This window comes from Pelmatolapia mariae, linkage group LG12 (genome assembly GCF_036321145.2).
Source record: "Pelmatolapia mariae isolate MD_Pm_ZW linkage group LG12, Pm_UMD_F_2, whole genome shotgun sequence".
In the NCBI taxonomy this organism is placed as follows: Eukaryota; Metazoa; Chordata; class Actinopteri; order Cichliformes; family Cichlidae; genus Pelmatolapia; species Pelmatolapia mariae.
In genome coordinates this window covers 22,179,076-22,192,617 of record NC_086237.1, presented here as the reverse complement: position 1 = coordinate 22,192,617, position 13,542 = coordinate 22,179,076, and the positions used below count along the sequence as shown (strand labels likewise).

Below are 13,542 nucleotides of genomic sequence, written 5' to 3'. Positions count from 1 at the left end.
AAAGAGCAGTCTTGGAAAGACTAGGAAAGACATCATGCCAATTTAGCTCATGGAGAGAAAGTCTTTTCTTGCTTTAAGAGCTTCCTGCTAATTTTGAGATATTCATGTAAGCTTTTCAAAGCCCAGCTGAGCCAGGAGAGCAGATCCTATCCTGTAATTGTCTACTAGAGAGCAGAGAGAAGAGGGGAGAGGAGGAGATCCTATTCTGCTAGCAGGAAATGTCTCCTTCAACCATTTAATATGTCGCTACACAATAACAACCCTGTGCATCTGGAGCACAGACTGCCAAAAAGCTAAACACACACACCAACACAAACACACATATCAGCACTCTTGTCCACATGCACATGCGCATACAGACACAGACACAAAAACACACAGATGCATACATACACATGCACAAAAAATGCATTCAGCAGTTCAGAATGGCTGAGCAGAAGAAACTGGAGCCATATTGTTTCCTTCACACTGGTGAACTGGGCAGTATGCCCTTTACACATTGCTCTATCCTTACTCTTTCCCCCTTTCCCCGTCACTCACATTCTCTCTTCCACTCGTCTCTTCATGGGCGGCAATATGCTACTCTCTAATTTTCAATTAAACTGGTAACACTGCACCATTTCATTTCCATCTTTATTTCAGAGACCGCTTCCTGATCTTAGTCTGTCTCTGTCATTCTTTTTGTTTCCCATCTATGTCCCATTTCTTCGCTTCCCCCTCCTCCCTGTCTGGGCACTGTTCCCGGGGCTCGGACTGAGCCACAGCCAAAATGGAGGAAAAGCACAATCAACCACCAGTCCCCAAGCAGTGTGCACGCAACATGCTTCGTCTCTTTTCCTTGAGCTTTTTACTCCTATTGCTGGATTCCTGCGCTCTAGCCTTTCTTCCTTTCCCGCAGACTCCTGCTGATATGGTGTAGCAGGTTTCTTCAGTGCTCTAACATTTGATGAGTACATTAAATCAAAGATGGTTTTTCGGTTTTATACTTTAAATATTGTTGGCTGTGTTACAGGAAAATGTGTGAAAAATGATGCTCAAGACATTTAGAATATGTCTCTTTCATAAAACATGAGGGGGGAGCATTTAATATTTAATAGATTTTTTTTAAGATTTGCACAACGTCAGTGAACTGCCACAACTAGCAGAATACAATATTTTTTCATCCTAAAGAGACCAAATGGTAATGATGGGGATGAAAATTTGAAAAGCACCGCACAGAGCTGTCTGCTAATGAATTAAGAGTAAGGGAAAGATAAAAAGCCATCTAACTACCTCCCATACAAACCGCAGAAGAATATCACGCTGTTGTTGGTCAAAAATTCGGGCCTGACAGTGAAATTAGTTAATGCACAAAGCACTAAGTAGCAGTGGTTTATGAGCTGCAGCAGAAGTGAGCACATGCTCAGTTCACACACACACACACACGCACACACACACACACACACACACACTACAAAGTAGCAGAAATTTATGAGCTCCATACACGGAACATAAAACCAGTGACCTTCAGCAGTGTGAGAGGCAGTATAGTACTGAGAACCTGTTTCTCTGTGAAATAGGAAGTCACAGCTATGCTCACTTATCCACTGCCTGTGCCATAGCTGAGAGCACCTTTCGGAGACAGATTAAAATAATCCTTGATGTATGTTATTTAGTGTAATTTTTTTTTTCTGGATGAAGGTCTGTGCATGCGTTTAAACAAGCTGCGTGACTTGCCCTCCATGCCGGACTACCGCAGGTCCGGTCACTTCTCTATCCTGGCAGTGGGTGCCTCTTTCCAGATGTTTTGGATCTTAATCTATATCCTCGTCTTCTCCTCTTGCACTCTCGACCCCCTAACTGAAAGCTGCTTGATGTCCTCCCAAATCTATGCTTCTCTATTATCTATTATTTCTGTCATCCTGACTGTTTACACTGGTAATTTACTATGTTGTTTTATGGCATACACAGAGCATCTATCACATGTCCTATCTTATCTGGACCGGGGATCAGTAGACAGAGTGTATCATATGCTGTGCAGACTGCAAAGCCCCTTGAGGCAAATTTGTGACTTGTTATACTGGGCAAAATAAATACAACTTGGCTTGACTTGCCACAAAAAATGATTCTGAATTATTCATTAAAGACTTTCATTCAGACATTCATGTAAGAAAGTTACAACTGATTCAGCGAGGTCTGCTTAAGAAGCAAACGCACAACACACGCAGAGACACGCGTGTGCTTAATGATTTGTCCATGACCAACAAACTCATTGTTGCACGCTCAGATAATAGTATGAATTTTACATCTGGATGGGGACCCGTGTATCCGTCTCTCTATCTGTGTGTATGCGGGGGCCTGCGCCTGCATGTGCGGCAAGCATTCTCATGCACATGCGTCTGTGTTTTAATTGGACTAAAGCTGTGAAGTGAAGCAGTAAGTCATGCTAGAGGAGGAGTGTGTGTGGGGGGGGAGTGGGGAGTAAAGAGGGTAATGGGGAAATGAGGGGGAGGGGAGACAAGGGAAAAAGCAAAAAATGAAAGGGAAGAAGGAGAGAGCTAGAAGGGGGAGATGGAGAGAGAGATGAGGCAGAGGAACAAGGGGAAATCTGCGTGTGGATGTGGGAACCACGGGAGAGAGGCAGAGGGGGAAAGCAAGGGCAAGAACTGCAGAAGCAGCAAAAGGGAAGGGAAGGACACAGAGGGTAGAAGAGGTATAACAACACTAGAGGGATAATATGGATGGGTTGGGGGAGGAGGAGTCATTATGGGGGGAGGGGGGGGAGGGGTGTATATGAGTCATCCGTCCTGGATCCCCTGGGGTGGGGGGGTGTATTCTAACTGAGCCCCTGGCTTCTCCTCCCCGCCACTGGACTAGGCCCCAGTCATTAAACCCCTGGCTACCAGCCAGCTCTTTTAACACAGGCAAGGGCCTTTTACGGCGTGTCTGTAGAAAATAAATCATACTGTGTGAATAATATATCTCTGGCAAAAGCATTGGCAGGAGAGAGGGAAGGGAGGCAGGGTGAGGGTGGGGAGGTAGGAGAGATTGGTGAATTATAGTCGTCTCCATCCATGCATTACGTTCTCTTTATCCCCAGCCAGATGTGCTCAAAGACAGCAGAATACAGAATGTACCAAAATACACATTCATTGGGTGGTGAGAATTCGGTGCTACCCAGTCTCTTTGTCTGCTTTAAGCCCCGATAATGATGTGCATAAGCATATTTATAATAGGAATCACCTTGACATGTATTACTAAATCTACATTTAAAATGGGAAAACCCAGTTAACTGACTAAATGTGATAATCCAGCAAATAACAGAAGTCAATTAACACTCAGGAACAGAGTTTAATATTAATGTATAACCTTTTTTTTTTTTTTGCAAACATGCTCTCATTTGGCTACATTAACAGTTCTGATCACATATAAGTGGTTTGTAAAAGCATGTATGTGTCTCTTTCTTCCAGTTCCATGGGCTAGCATAGTATCATGTATCAAATATCATTCGTATAGTTTTTCTTTCATTAATAAATTCCGGCTTCCTACTTCTGTCTAACAGATAGGAAGCTTGTTGTTTTATATAAGTAGTGATGTGATGTAATGAGGTCCACTGCTGGTAATGTCAGCTGCTTACATGCTGCCGATGGTTCAGATCATAAGCTTTCCACATGTGATCCATTCATGGGTTTATTTAGAAGTAAAGTAAGCCTGTGTCTGGACTCTTCACTCCCTCGCGCATTATATAGTGCACATAAACATTGGGAAATCACTAAGGAACAAGTGCAAACAGCTGTTCATACATTTTGGACATTACTTGGACGCACCGCTGTCTGTTCACATAAACACGTAACAGAACATGCGCACCACATTTAAGATAATGGACACAACAACGTTGCTGTTATTTTGTAAAGGACATATCTCTCTCACCACATGTACACTCTGTGCACATGTAACGTAACATAAAACATACTTTGGCTAAACATTATCCCCCCTCTACAAGCACAATGGGAACTGGAGCTCTAACTGTGCAATTATATGCTAATCTTCAGTATATTAATTGTAAATGAACATCAGTCATGCAGAGCAGTCAAATACATTAACATAACCATTTGCTTCAAAGTGGTGGCCGTGTTGATGTTATAGCGGGTGTGCAGATATTTAACAGGGCGAGCACATTTGTAGTTTAGACTGGAAAATGCAGCTCCTGGATGCTACTTTTAGGGGAGTCACGTGATGGTTCTGTAGCGCCCTGTACAGTGAATGATATTTACAGCTTAGATTTGGAACACTGGGTGAGCCTGTGTATAGCCATGAATGAACGGCTTGGATAAGCAAAGACAAGCAAACAACAGGAGTTACTGCGTTTTAGGCAAACCTCAAACCTCCAACACTTCATTAAAGAAAGCAATGTGCTTTATCATGCTGTCCCAGTGAGTAGAAAACAACTGCTGCTGTTTTTATTTATAAGTCCAACATACAATGCAGTGCGCTTTCTCGTAAATATAGTGTATTCTCTTACCAGTGAGGGAGGGACTGGGACACTTGTTCATCTGTTCTGGCTCCTGCCTCGTCGTTTGGAATGACATTAAGCCCTGATCTCCAAACACAGTGAGCCTCGTCCGCCTGCTCCTTCCGCCGCACTCGTCCTCTTGTGACCCCGAAAATAGGTCAGACGCTGACTCTGACCGCTGCGACTGGCTACTGTAGCTGCCCATGAAGCTCTTTTTAGGCTGCCCAGTCTGAAGGGAATGGAACTGACTGTCAGCAAGAGAGTGTGAGGACAGCTGGTCAGACTCAAAAATCCCTAAGCTGGATCCCAGGTTTGAAGAGCCTCTGCCATTGCTCCTCTGCTTGTCCAGAAGCTTTGAAGGACCCTGACTGGCCAAGTCTCTCCTCTCACTCAGCATGCTGAGGCGTGCATTGGTCTTAGCTCCGCTGAAAAGTCCTCCCAGGTCCTGCCGGTCTCGTGGTGAAAGAAGAGGTTCATCCTTGTGCTTATGTTTATGCTTGTGCTTCCTCTTGTGGAGACGAACCCCTGCAAGACCACCTGCGCTGCTGCTGCCCAGGGATCCCAAACCCTCTCCCCTTACAGATGGCCCCTGAAGTGGACCACTAGTGGTGCAAAGCTTGGCACCAGGCTGGATTTTTGAGTGTCCGCTGGAATGGAAAGCCTTGGGAGGGGGCACAGCAGGTCTCATGAAGGGAGATGGGGGCGCCGGTCCTAGCGAGTGATGGGGCAGATAAAATGGGGGAGTAGGGGGAAAGTAGCCCAGACTCAGAGGAGGAGCATAAGGCATCGCATACGGTGCTGCATAGTAATTTCCCCCTGCCAGCGGATAACCATATCCTTGAACAAAAGGCAGCTTCGATGTGATTGGCTCGCTGGCTTTGGCTGGACGACCGCGCCTCCTCTTAGCCTTCAGATCAGCACTCCTGCGGAGGTATGAACTGGAGTCACAAGGGTACGAGTCGTAGGTAATAGGGTAGTAATGGTGGAAGTTGAGGCGGAAAATGGAAGGATAGGGATGCTGGGGGTAGCAGGTGAATCGTCTGTGAGACAATCGTAACTGCTGGAGCTTTAACACGACCTACAGGGAGGAAGGAAACAGGAAACATTTAGAAAAACAAACCCACACCCTTTAGTTCACGCTTGTACATTAGAGCGGTTGTTAAAGGCTCACACGCAGGATTTGTTACAGTGTTTCTAACCTCGTCCAGTTCAGAGAGAAAATGAAGATGATCCCGACTCTGTAGGCACTTCCTCTTCCGCCGATGATGCTTTTGCTTCTTCTCCTGCTGCGACAGAAAGTTATCGACAGCCGTTACTTGGCGCTCGCAGCGTGTTCTGCCACCTCTGTTGGATGCTTCCAAAGCTGCTGCCTCCGCAGCCTCAAACCCACACAGATCAAATGAGTACCTGTATAAACACAACATAAATCACATTAAAACAGCAGGTAAATGAATGCGTGCCAATCTATTAGATACAGAACAAAATGCCTATAAAGCAAGTAAAGGAGTATAACAGCAGTCTACTGCACCTTCGTCGAGAGGCATGACCCTTCTCAGTTTGATCTGAGGTACTGTTGTTGTCCGTCCCAATCCCACTGTCACTGGGAATAGTCTCCTCACTGTGGGACTCGCTGATGGGGGACAGAGTTACCTCCTTCACTGACGCCCCCTCTGACAGGTGGGATGGTGAATTAGCCAGAAGTCGAGGAGGAGACAATTTCCATCCCCCAGTGAGAAAGCTCCTGCCTGCTGGTTTAGAGGGCAAGGCTGAAATGGGCTGCAAACTGGGCATAGCAGCATCAGAGTGACTGGCTCTTATAGACGGAGCACTAGAGCTGGGAGATGAGGTGGAGGAAGGCACTGCGGGGCATTCGTAGAGACTCGATGTGGAGACAGACAATGCTGGCTTGTCCCGAGTGGTTTTGGGAGGAGTGGAGCCTTGAGTTTCTGCTCTAGGTTTCCGCCCTCTCTTCTTACCAATGTAGATGGTTCCTCTTTTGCTCACATTTATCTGTTTTCCCAGTCGAGCTTCAATGGTGGATGCCATGGCACTCATAGCTGAGGTAACGGGAGCAGAAGATGACTTCAGAGCCAGAGCGCCATTTTGACTTGATCCTGAAAGGATTTCATTCAGGATGCTCTGCATTTTTCCAAGCTTCGTCTTATTCACTGGCCTGGATTGCCCCCTTCCACGCTTTAGTTTGAGACTGTTGGCATTGGTCATCGTGGAGGCCATTTGCACTAAAGTGTTCAGTGTGTGCGTCTTCCTCCTACGATTTAGCCCTGCAGTGGTTTCCTGGGCCAATGGGCTTGGAGGTGAGGTGGAAGTGGCCTCGTGAATGGTCTCCACAGTTAGGAGTGGCTGCTTCTTGGGGCGTCCTCGTTTCCTCTTAATGGGAGTGTGGACTGTCAGGCTGTCAGTGTTGGTGTAGAGCGGGCTGGAAGGGGTAATGGGGAAAGCAGAGGGCGGGTCAGCTAAGGTTGCTAGGCTACCCAAGTTTTCTCTCTGCGGTGATGTAATGCTGGCATGGCTTTTTGATTTCAGGTAGGACCACCTGTCGTTGGCCTTGGTCGGTCTGGAACTGGCCGTAGAGCTGGTGCTGTGACTAGGGCTGGGACTCATATCGGCTCTTGATCTGGGGCTTGGACTGGGGCTGATGTTTGCCCTGGGTCTGGGGCTGGGGATAGGGCTGATGTTACTCCGGGGACTGGGGCTGGGGTTTGGGCAGGGGAATCTAGTTTTCAAGCTGAGACTGGGTTTGCTGATGTGATTGTGAGCTGGATCTCTGGGTTTAAGGGTGTCTGCGCTGATCTTAGGACGACCCAAGGGGTTCTTTTTCATCCTGTTTGCGCTCAGATGTGACTCTTGGTCAGCCCCATTTGTAACTGTCTCTCCCATTTCCACCCTGTCCACTCTCTCTCCCTTTTCTCTTTTGTCAACTTTATCTGCTCTTTCTGCTTTATCCAGCCTTTCTGCGCTGATATCAGCTTGACTCACGAATCGAGAATCATTTTTGTGAGTTTCTATCTTATGTGCTCCTCTGGCTTCTAAAGGCCCAGGCTGCTGCTTCTCTGTTGCATCAGAGTCCAGAGTCCGCTGCTGAGATTGCTCCTCTACAGAAAACGACTCGTCAAAAGAAGGCCTTCTCCGCCTCTTTCTTCCTTTCGCTTCCTCTGCCAGCATGGGCATCCCTCTGTCTTCTTCGTCTCCTTTCCTCCCAGCAATTGTTCGCTCTCGTTCCTCTTTTCTCCTTTCCTCTCTTTCTTCATGGAACCGCTCAGCTGTCTCCTCTTGCCTGTACTTCTGCCTCTCCTCTGAATTATTTGGGCTCTCTGATCCTTTCTCTGGCTGTCCCCAATGTGAATCAGCACTGTGGGGATTACAGAGCATCCTCTGGGAGTCCTTCCTGCCGTACTTCCTCTTAATGTTCCCAAAGAGCTGCTCACTGACCTCTTGCAGACCCTTCCCCCTGGAGAGATTTACACAGAGAAATAATTAGGTTGAGTGCGATAAAATGAAGAGAATGGATAGTTTTGTATTTCACCAACACTGTGCAGAATACTTACTACCTAATTTGAATCACCGTGTCAAGTTAATTAAAAGATCTTCCTTTTAAATTTCACTACTGTAACTTTCACATTCCGGTGCACAGTTCATGATATCATGCATGAACTGTGCACAAGGAAAACTAAAATATACCTGCTCAGAGAGGTCAAGTTGAGAATACTGGCATCTGTGACCACTGGCAGCTGCAGATCTGGAGTCAGAGACCGCTGAGGTGAGGGACTTTGCGTCGCCGTTCGTGAGAAAGCTTGGCTCGGATCTAGCAACGAGCCTCTGCTGTCTGCTGCCAAGTCTCTGGCTGCCTCAGAATCCGCAGGATGGGCTGGAGACGCAGAAGGTGCTGCAGACGGGATCCAGTCTGTACCGATTTGGTGCTGGGGTGCGTGAGTGTGTTGAAATTTCTGAGTGGGGGAGTGCTGCGTTTGCTGTGTGTGCGAGAGTGCGTGTGCAGGATGGAGGGAGCTGCGAAGCTGGTGTTTGAGAGGAGGATTATCTCCCAGTAGTTGCAGCAGGCCTCCCTCTCTCTGCTCTGGCATTCTGAACTGGCGCTCATATGTCTGGGGATGACACAAAAAGAGACACAAAGACTGGTGACTACATTTAAACTGCAATCATGAGACAGCCTTATATAGCTGCAGGGATAGACAAATGATATGATAATGATAATGTGATCATAAAACTATGACTGCTCTATTTCCTGTCTTCTTAACATTGGCCTCCACAGATATAACATGTGCATAGCACAGCATCCAGTTCAGCATATATTATCGTTTTTTTGTCAGCACTTATCACATCTCTGATTTTCTCTAATATGACAGCTTTTGCAGTAGATCTGAAGATTTTCATGCATCTCGCGTGCATGAGAAAACAGTGTGCAACAGAACAAAAGGCTTGTTTACAGAGTAATTAAATTCCTGTGGCAAGGATGTTGCATGCTGTGAGAGCTAAGGGAATCAAGTTGGGGGTGTCTGAGTACTAAACACAGTAGCATAGCGAAGCTGCGTCCCTGCACTAGATCCATCATTATTTACTGCAGATCATATTTATGTTTGTGACAGCTCTCATACGCTGTTCACAACTATAACTGCAATGTCATGCTGTCAAGAAGGCGCCGTGCACAACATATGTCCCGGAAGTAAGATATAATTTATATACATTTTCTTTCACTGAAACGCCACAAATCTGAAGTAAGCCTCTGCTCGGTTAGACTTGTCCACTTAAAGGAGAAAATACTAAACCTTAATATACTGTATTGCCCCCACATAACTCTGCTTAATGTATCACTGCTGCATAATCAGTGTACTGCTGGAAGATGAGAAATAGAGCAGCGGATGGCCTTTGTGGTTTAGCCTGTTATTAACAGACTCAGTATGACGCAACGAGACACTGTTCTGCTGCGCTGCAGGGAGATGTAACCTAACCACAGGCCTGCCTCTCAGCATGTACACACGGGCGTGCAAGTGCACACGCACACACTCGCGCTTGTATACAGTAGATGCACACATTTCAAAGACTTTACAAAATCCCGGCTACACACATTTGAAAACGCTAATCTGGTCTAGATGGAGCAGCTCCTTGTCAGTTGATAAGATAGCTCCTCTTCACAGATAAATATACACAGCCACGCAGACGCACAACAATAAAATCTATCGTGCACTTTTATGACAGCGTACATATTTGCGAGGTCAAGAGTGCCATTTAGTTCCCTTCCCTGCTAACATCCAGTTCAGCCTTCATCTCCTCTGTTGCTTCCCTATCACTCTCTCTGCTCTCCCGACTGCTGTCGGTAGTCAAGTAGTGACACTCATTATGTTTCCACACTTGTTGCAGAAGCTGTTTATTGGCCAGAAGCAGTCTGCACGAATTCACAAGCACAAAAACACACACACACACACACACACACACACACACAAAAACGCTGAGAGGCACAACACTCACAACACATGGGTGAAAACACATACTGGGCACGTGCGCAAATGCTGAGCGCTGTAAATGATTAACGAAGCCAGCAAATGCAGGTATGTAAATGCACGCTCAAATTTATCTCCTGAACGCACTGCCATGGTATCCTTTCAGTTGTGAAGTATATGTGTGTGTGTGTATACACATTGACACTGGAGAAGAGGCGCTGTGTGTCCACAGAGGGGTAAGATGACAGACACCTGATACACACTTGCTTTCTCATTTAACCTGTCCTAGAATACCTGCTGTTTCAGGTTAAAGGAGGGCACAGGAAAAAAAAACAGACAGCAGGGCGATGGGGGCGGTTAAGAGCGCGAGCGGCAGACATACACTACGCACACAGAGAAAATGTATCTTCCCCACTGACCACAAAGCAACCACAGAGAGATAATAAAGAGAGGGACACCTTTCCTACAAGAGACAGGAGAGCAAAAGAGAAGAAAAAAAATTAAGAAATAGAAAGCCCCCTCCTCCTACTTTTTTCCGGTTGAAGCTGGGTTGCTGGCACCAGTTCAGCTTTTTGTTCTTAGTTTCCTCCCTTCTACCACCCTCTCCTCCGTCTCCCCTCCTCTATGCCTCTTATACTCAACAAAGCATTTCCAGGGAAAAAACACGCAATGTCTGATATTCCAGCAAGCAAATATAAATAGTGGCCATACAAACTGAGGCACTCCCATAGTTGTTGTTGTTGTTGCTGTGAGCACAGTGAAACTTTCTTTCTTTGTCTTTTCCTGACAGGGTCAGCTTACTCACTTAACCATTCACTTATTCACATTTTGATTTAAATTTCATAAAGAACTCCAAATTTGCACTTGCATGCTTTGTATTGCCCTTTCATCACCACACTGGTGGTCAATACCATGCACTAAAAACTTGTTACTCATAGGTCTCCAGAGCCTGCATAAGCAAGCAAATTGATTCAGATGGGGTTTTTTCTAATGTTTGTTTTCTACACTGCCTGCTCTTGTGGTGCACTCTGTGAATAAGCCATTATCTCCCTGTGCTACTGCTGGCCTGCAGCAGGGGGCAGCGGTCGGGAAATGAGCATAAGCACTGGACTCTGACCCGTGTGCAGCTCACAAGCGAAAAAGAACTGTGAAGCTTCAACCTTTTTCCACACAGGCCATCTTTCTACAAGACCCCTACTGATCACATAACGATAAACACCAGCTCAGGGCAGAACCAAAGCATCTTTGCTTCTCAACCCATCCGATGCACTCTTCTTCCCCCCGGGGCCCTCGGGGCTCTTGGGGCTGTGTTTACAACACAGCTGAGTCAACTGCCTTTTTTCTAACATGTCTTTCTCTGGATCAGCACCACAGCAACATGGATTTAATGCTGGCTGTCCAACACCTGAGTGCAGGCAGATATGGAGCTGTACATTCCTTTCCGGTGGTGACGTAACCATCAGATAAGGTCAGAGCACAGGAGGAGGAGGTCATGGATAATATGTGACTAAGTGCTGCAATCACCCAACTGAAAGGCACTTTGCAAATGAGTCAGCATATATTTACTGACAAATAAGTGCGCGTGTGTGTGTGTGTGTGTGTGTGTGTGTGTGTGTGTGTGTGTGTGTGTGTGTGTGTGTGTGTGTCTAAATGTATCACGCTGAGCAGGCTGTTTTAAATGACAATCTGGATGTAAAACACTGTGTTCTTCTATCCTCCAGTTTGATGTGAGGGGAGGTATGTGCCGGTCCCTGCTGTCCTTTTCCTCTCCTGCAACCTCTCATTTCTCCACCAACAAACTGAAATTCAGGAACTGCTCCCGCTCCCTGACACACACACACACACACACACACACACACACACACACACACACACACATGCACATAGCACCCTGGCTGCACCATTATACTGGGAAAGAACACCCTAAACAGGCACACCCAAATCTCACAACCAGACCCGCATATAAACACACACATATACAGGGGCAAACATATACACAACCTCCTTGCACGCGCGCACACACACACACACACAGACACGCACACACACAGGCGCACACAAACACGCTGCCCTTCAAATAGTTTTTCGCAGCCTTTTATTTGGCTGCACGCCCAGCGGTTAGAGTGTTTCATTTTTCCCTGTGTATGGAACTGGGCAGCTGTCCAGACAGACACACAAAGAGAAAAAGAGAGTGAGAGAGAGAGAGGCACAGAGAGAGAGAGAAGGGAGAGAGGGAGAGAGTGGGAGGGAGGAATGGGGTGCAACTAAAAGAATGAGAGCAGCAGAAAGGGAGGGAAGAAGAGGACCAGCAGAAAAACAAGAAGAGAGGTGCCTAGACTCGTTTGCTACTGGTTCCCCTCCGAAACCTTATGATTGATATGATCCTCTCCTTTCCTCTCTGTAACACCTTGTCACGCAGCCTCTCTTGGTTTTGACACTATACTGTCTCCCTCTGCCCCCGTGGCCTTGTGCACTAACCCCCCCTCCCCCCTTCATCCCATCGTCCTTTTCTTCTTCTTTTTTCCCTTTTTTTGGAGCTGACCATTTTCCTCCTGTGGGAACTACCACCCCACCACCCCGCCCGCTTCTCCCCAGCTCCATTCACAGCGCTGCTTCTCTGTGATCTGTGTTTCTGACAGGTCTGCACACACACACACACACACACACACACACACACACACACACACACACACACACACACACACACACACACACACACACACAGAGTTCCTCTGCAAACAAACACCATGAATACTAACAGGGCTTTGTATCCACAGCACTTAAAACAGGATAGAAAGGCGCGGGTTGGGAAGAGGGAGGGGGGGCGGAGGGGTGAGCACAGAGAAAAGGAGGGAAAAGCGATGGAGGAGTAAAGAGGAGCTGTGGCACTGTGTTGATCTTGTGGCCACTCTCACAGACCTCCCCCCTCCCTCCTTGCCAACCCCCTTATCCTTGTTTCTCGTTCTCTCGTTCTTCCCACCAGTTCTCCCGGGAATAAAGACTTCCATTCATGCGCCTGAGGCAACCCACAGCAGGGGAGAGAAAAGAAGGAGGAGAAATGGGAGGAAAAAGGAGGGGTTGTCAAGGTGGGACAGTTTGTGGATCACTGGGATCAGGCCTACTGCCTAAAATTGTGTTTGTGTGTCTGCATGTCTGTTTTCACTCAGCATATTCCCGCTCAGCCAGCGCTTTACTATCTCAGATCTGGTGGCATCTGTGCCAGACAAAGCTTCATCTGGGAAACTTGGGTGGGAAAGTTTGGAAACTGGGCTCCATTGAAAAACTTCCACTCTCCACTTAATGCTGCAATTCCAAAACTATGCGTTCAGCCTACAGCCACAGTAGGAAAAAAGGGGCTCGAGCTAACTTTTTCTGCAGTATTTTCTTTCCTACGTGCCTTTTTGTGTACCCTTCCTGCTGAGCATGATCAAGCCCTCGATCTATTGTGTATTCTTCCTTTAGATAGCTGTAAAGCACAAGCCGCATTCAAGGCACAGCAGTAGGTCTCAAGTAAAATGTTTCCTCCTACGTCCACAGCAGTAATCCTTCAGATTGGAGTGCTCCTAAAGATAGCAG

The 13,542-nt window shown here is 46.8% G+C and overlaps 1 protein-coding gene across 1 annotated transcript in view; it reads right to left on the bottom strand.

Moving 5' to 3' along the window:
* setbp1 (SET binding protein 1) overlaps positions 1 to 13,542 on the bottom strand; it is a 38,326-nt gene that overhangs the window by 5,009 nt on the left and 19,775 nt on the right. The window contains exons 3-6 of the mRNA XM_063488942.1: positions 8,192 to 8,613; positions 6,021 to 7,961; positions 5,692 to 5,899; positions 4,502 to 5,570 (exon numbers count right to left, since the gene is read on the bottom strand). Coding sequence (XP_063345012.1) covers positions 4,502 to 5,570; positions 5,692 to 5,899; positions 6,021 to 7,961; positions 8,192 to 8,613 — 3,640 coding nt within the window. The remainder of the gene's footprint in view (positions 1 to 4,501; positions 5,571 to 5,691; positions 5,900 to 6,020; positions 7,962 to 8,191; positions 8,614 to 13,542) is intronic.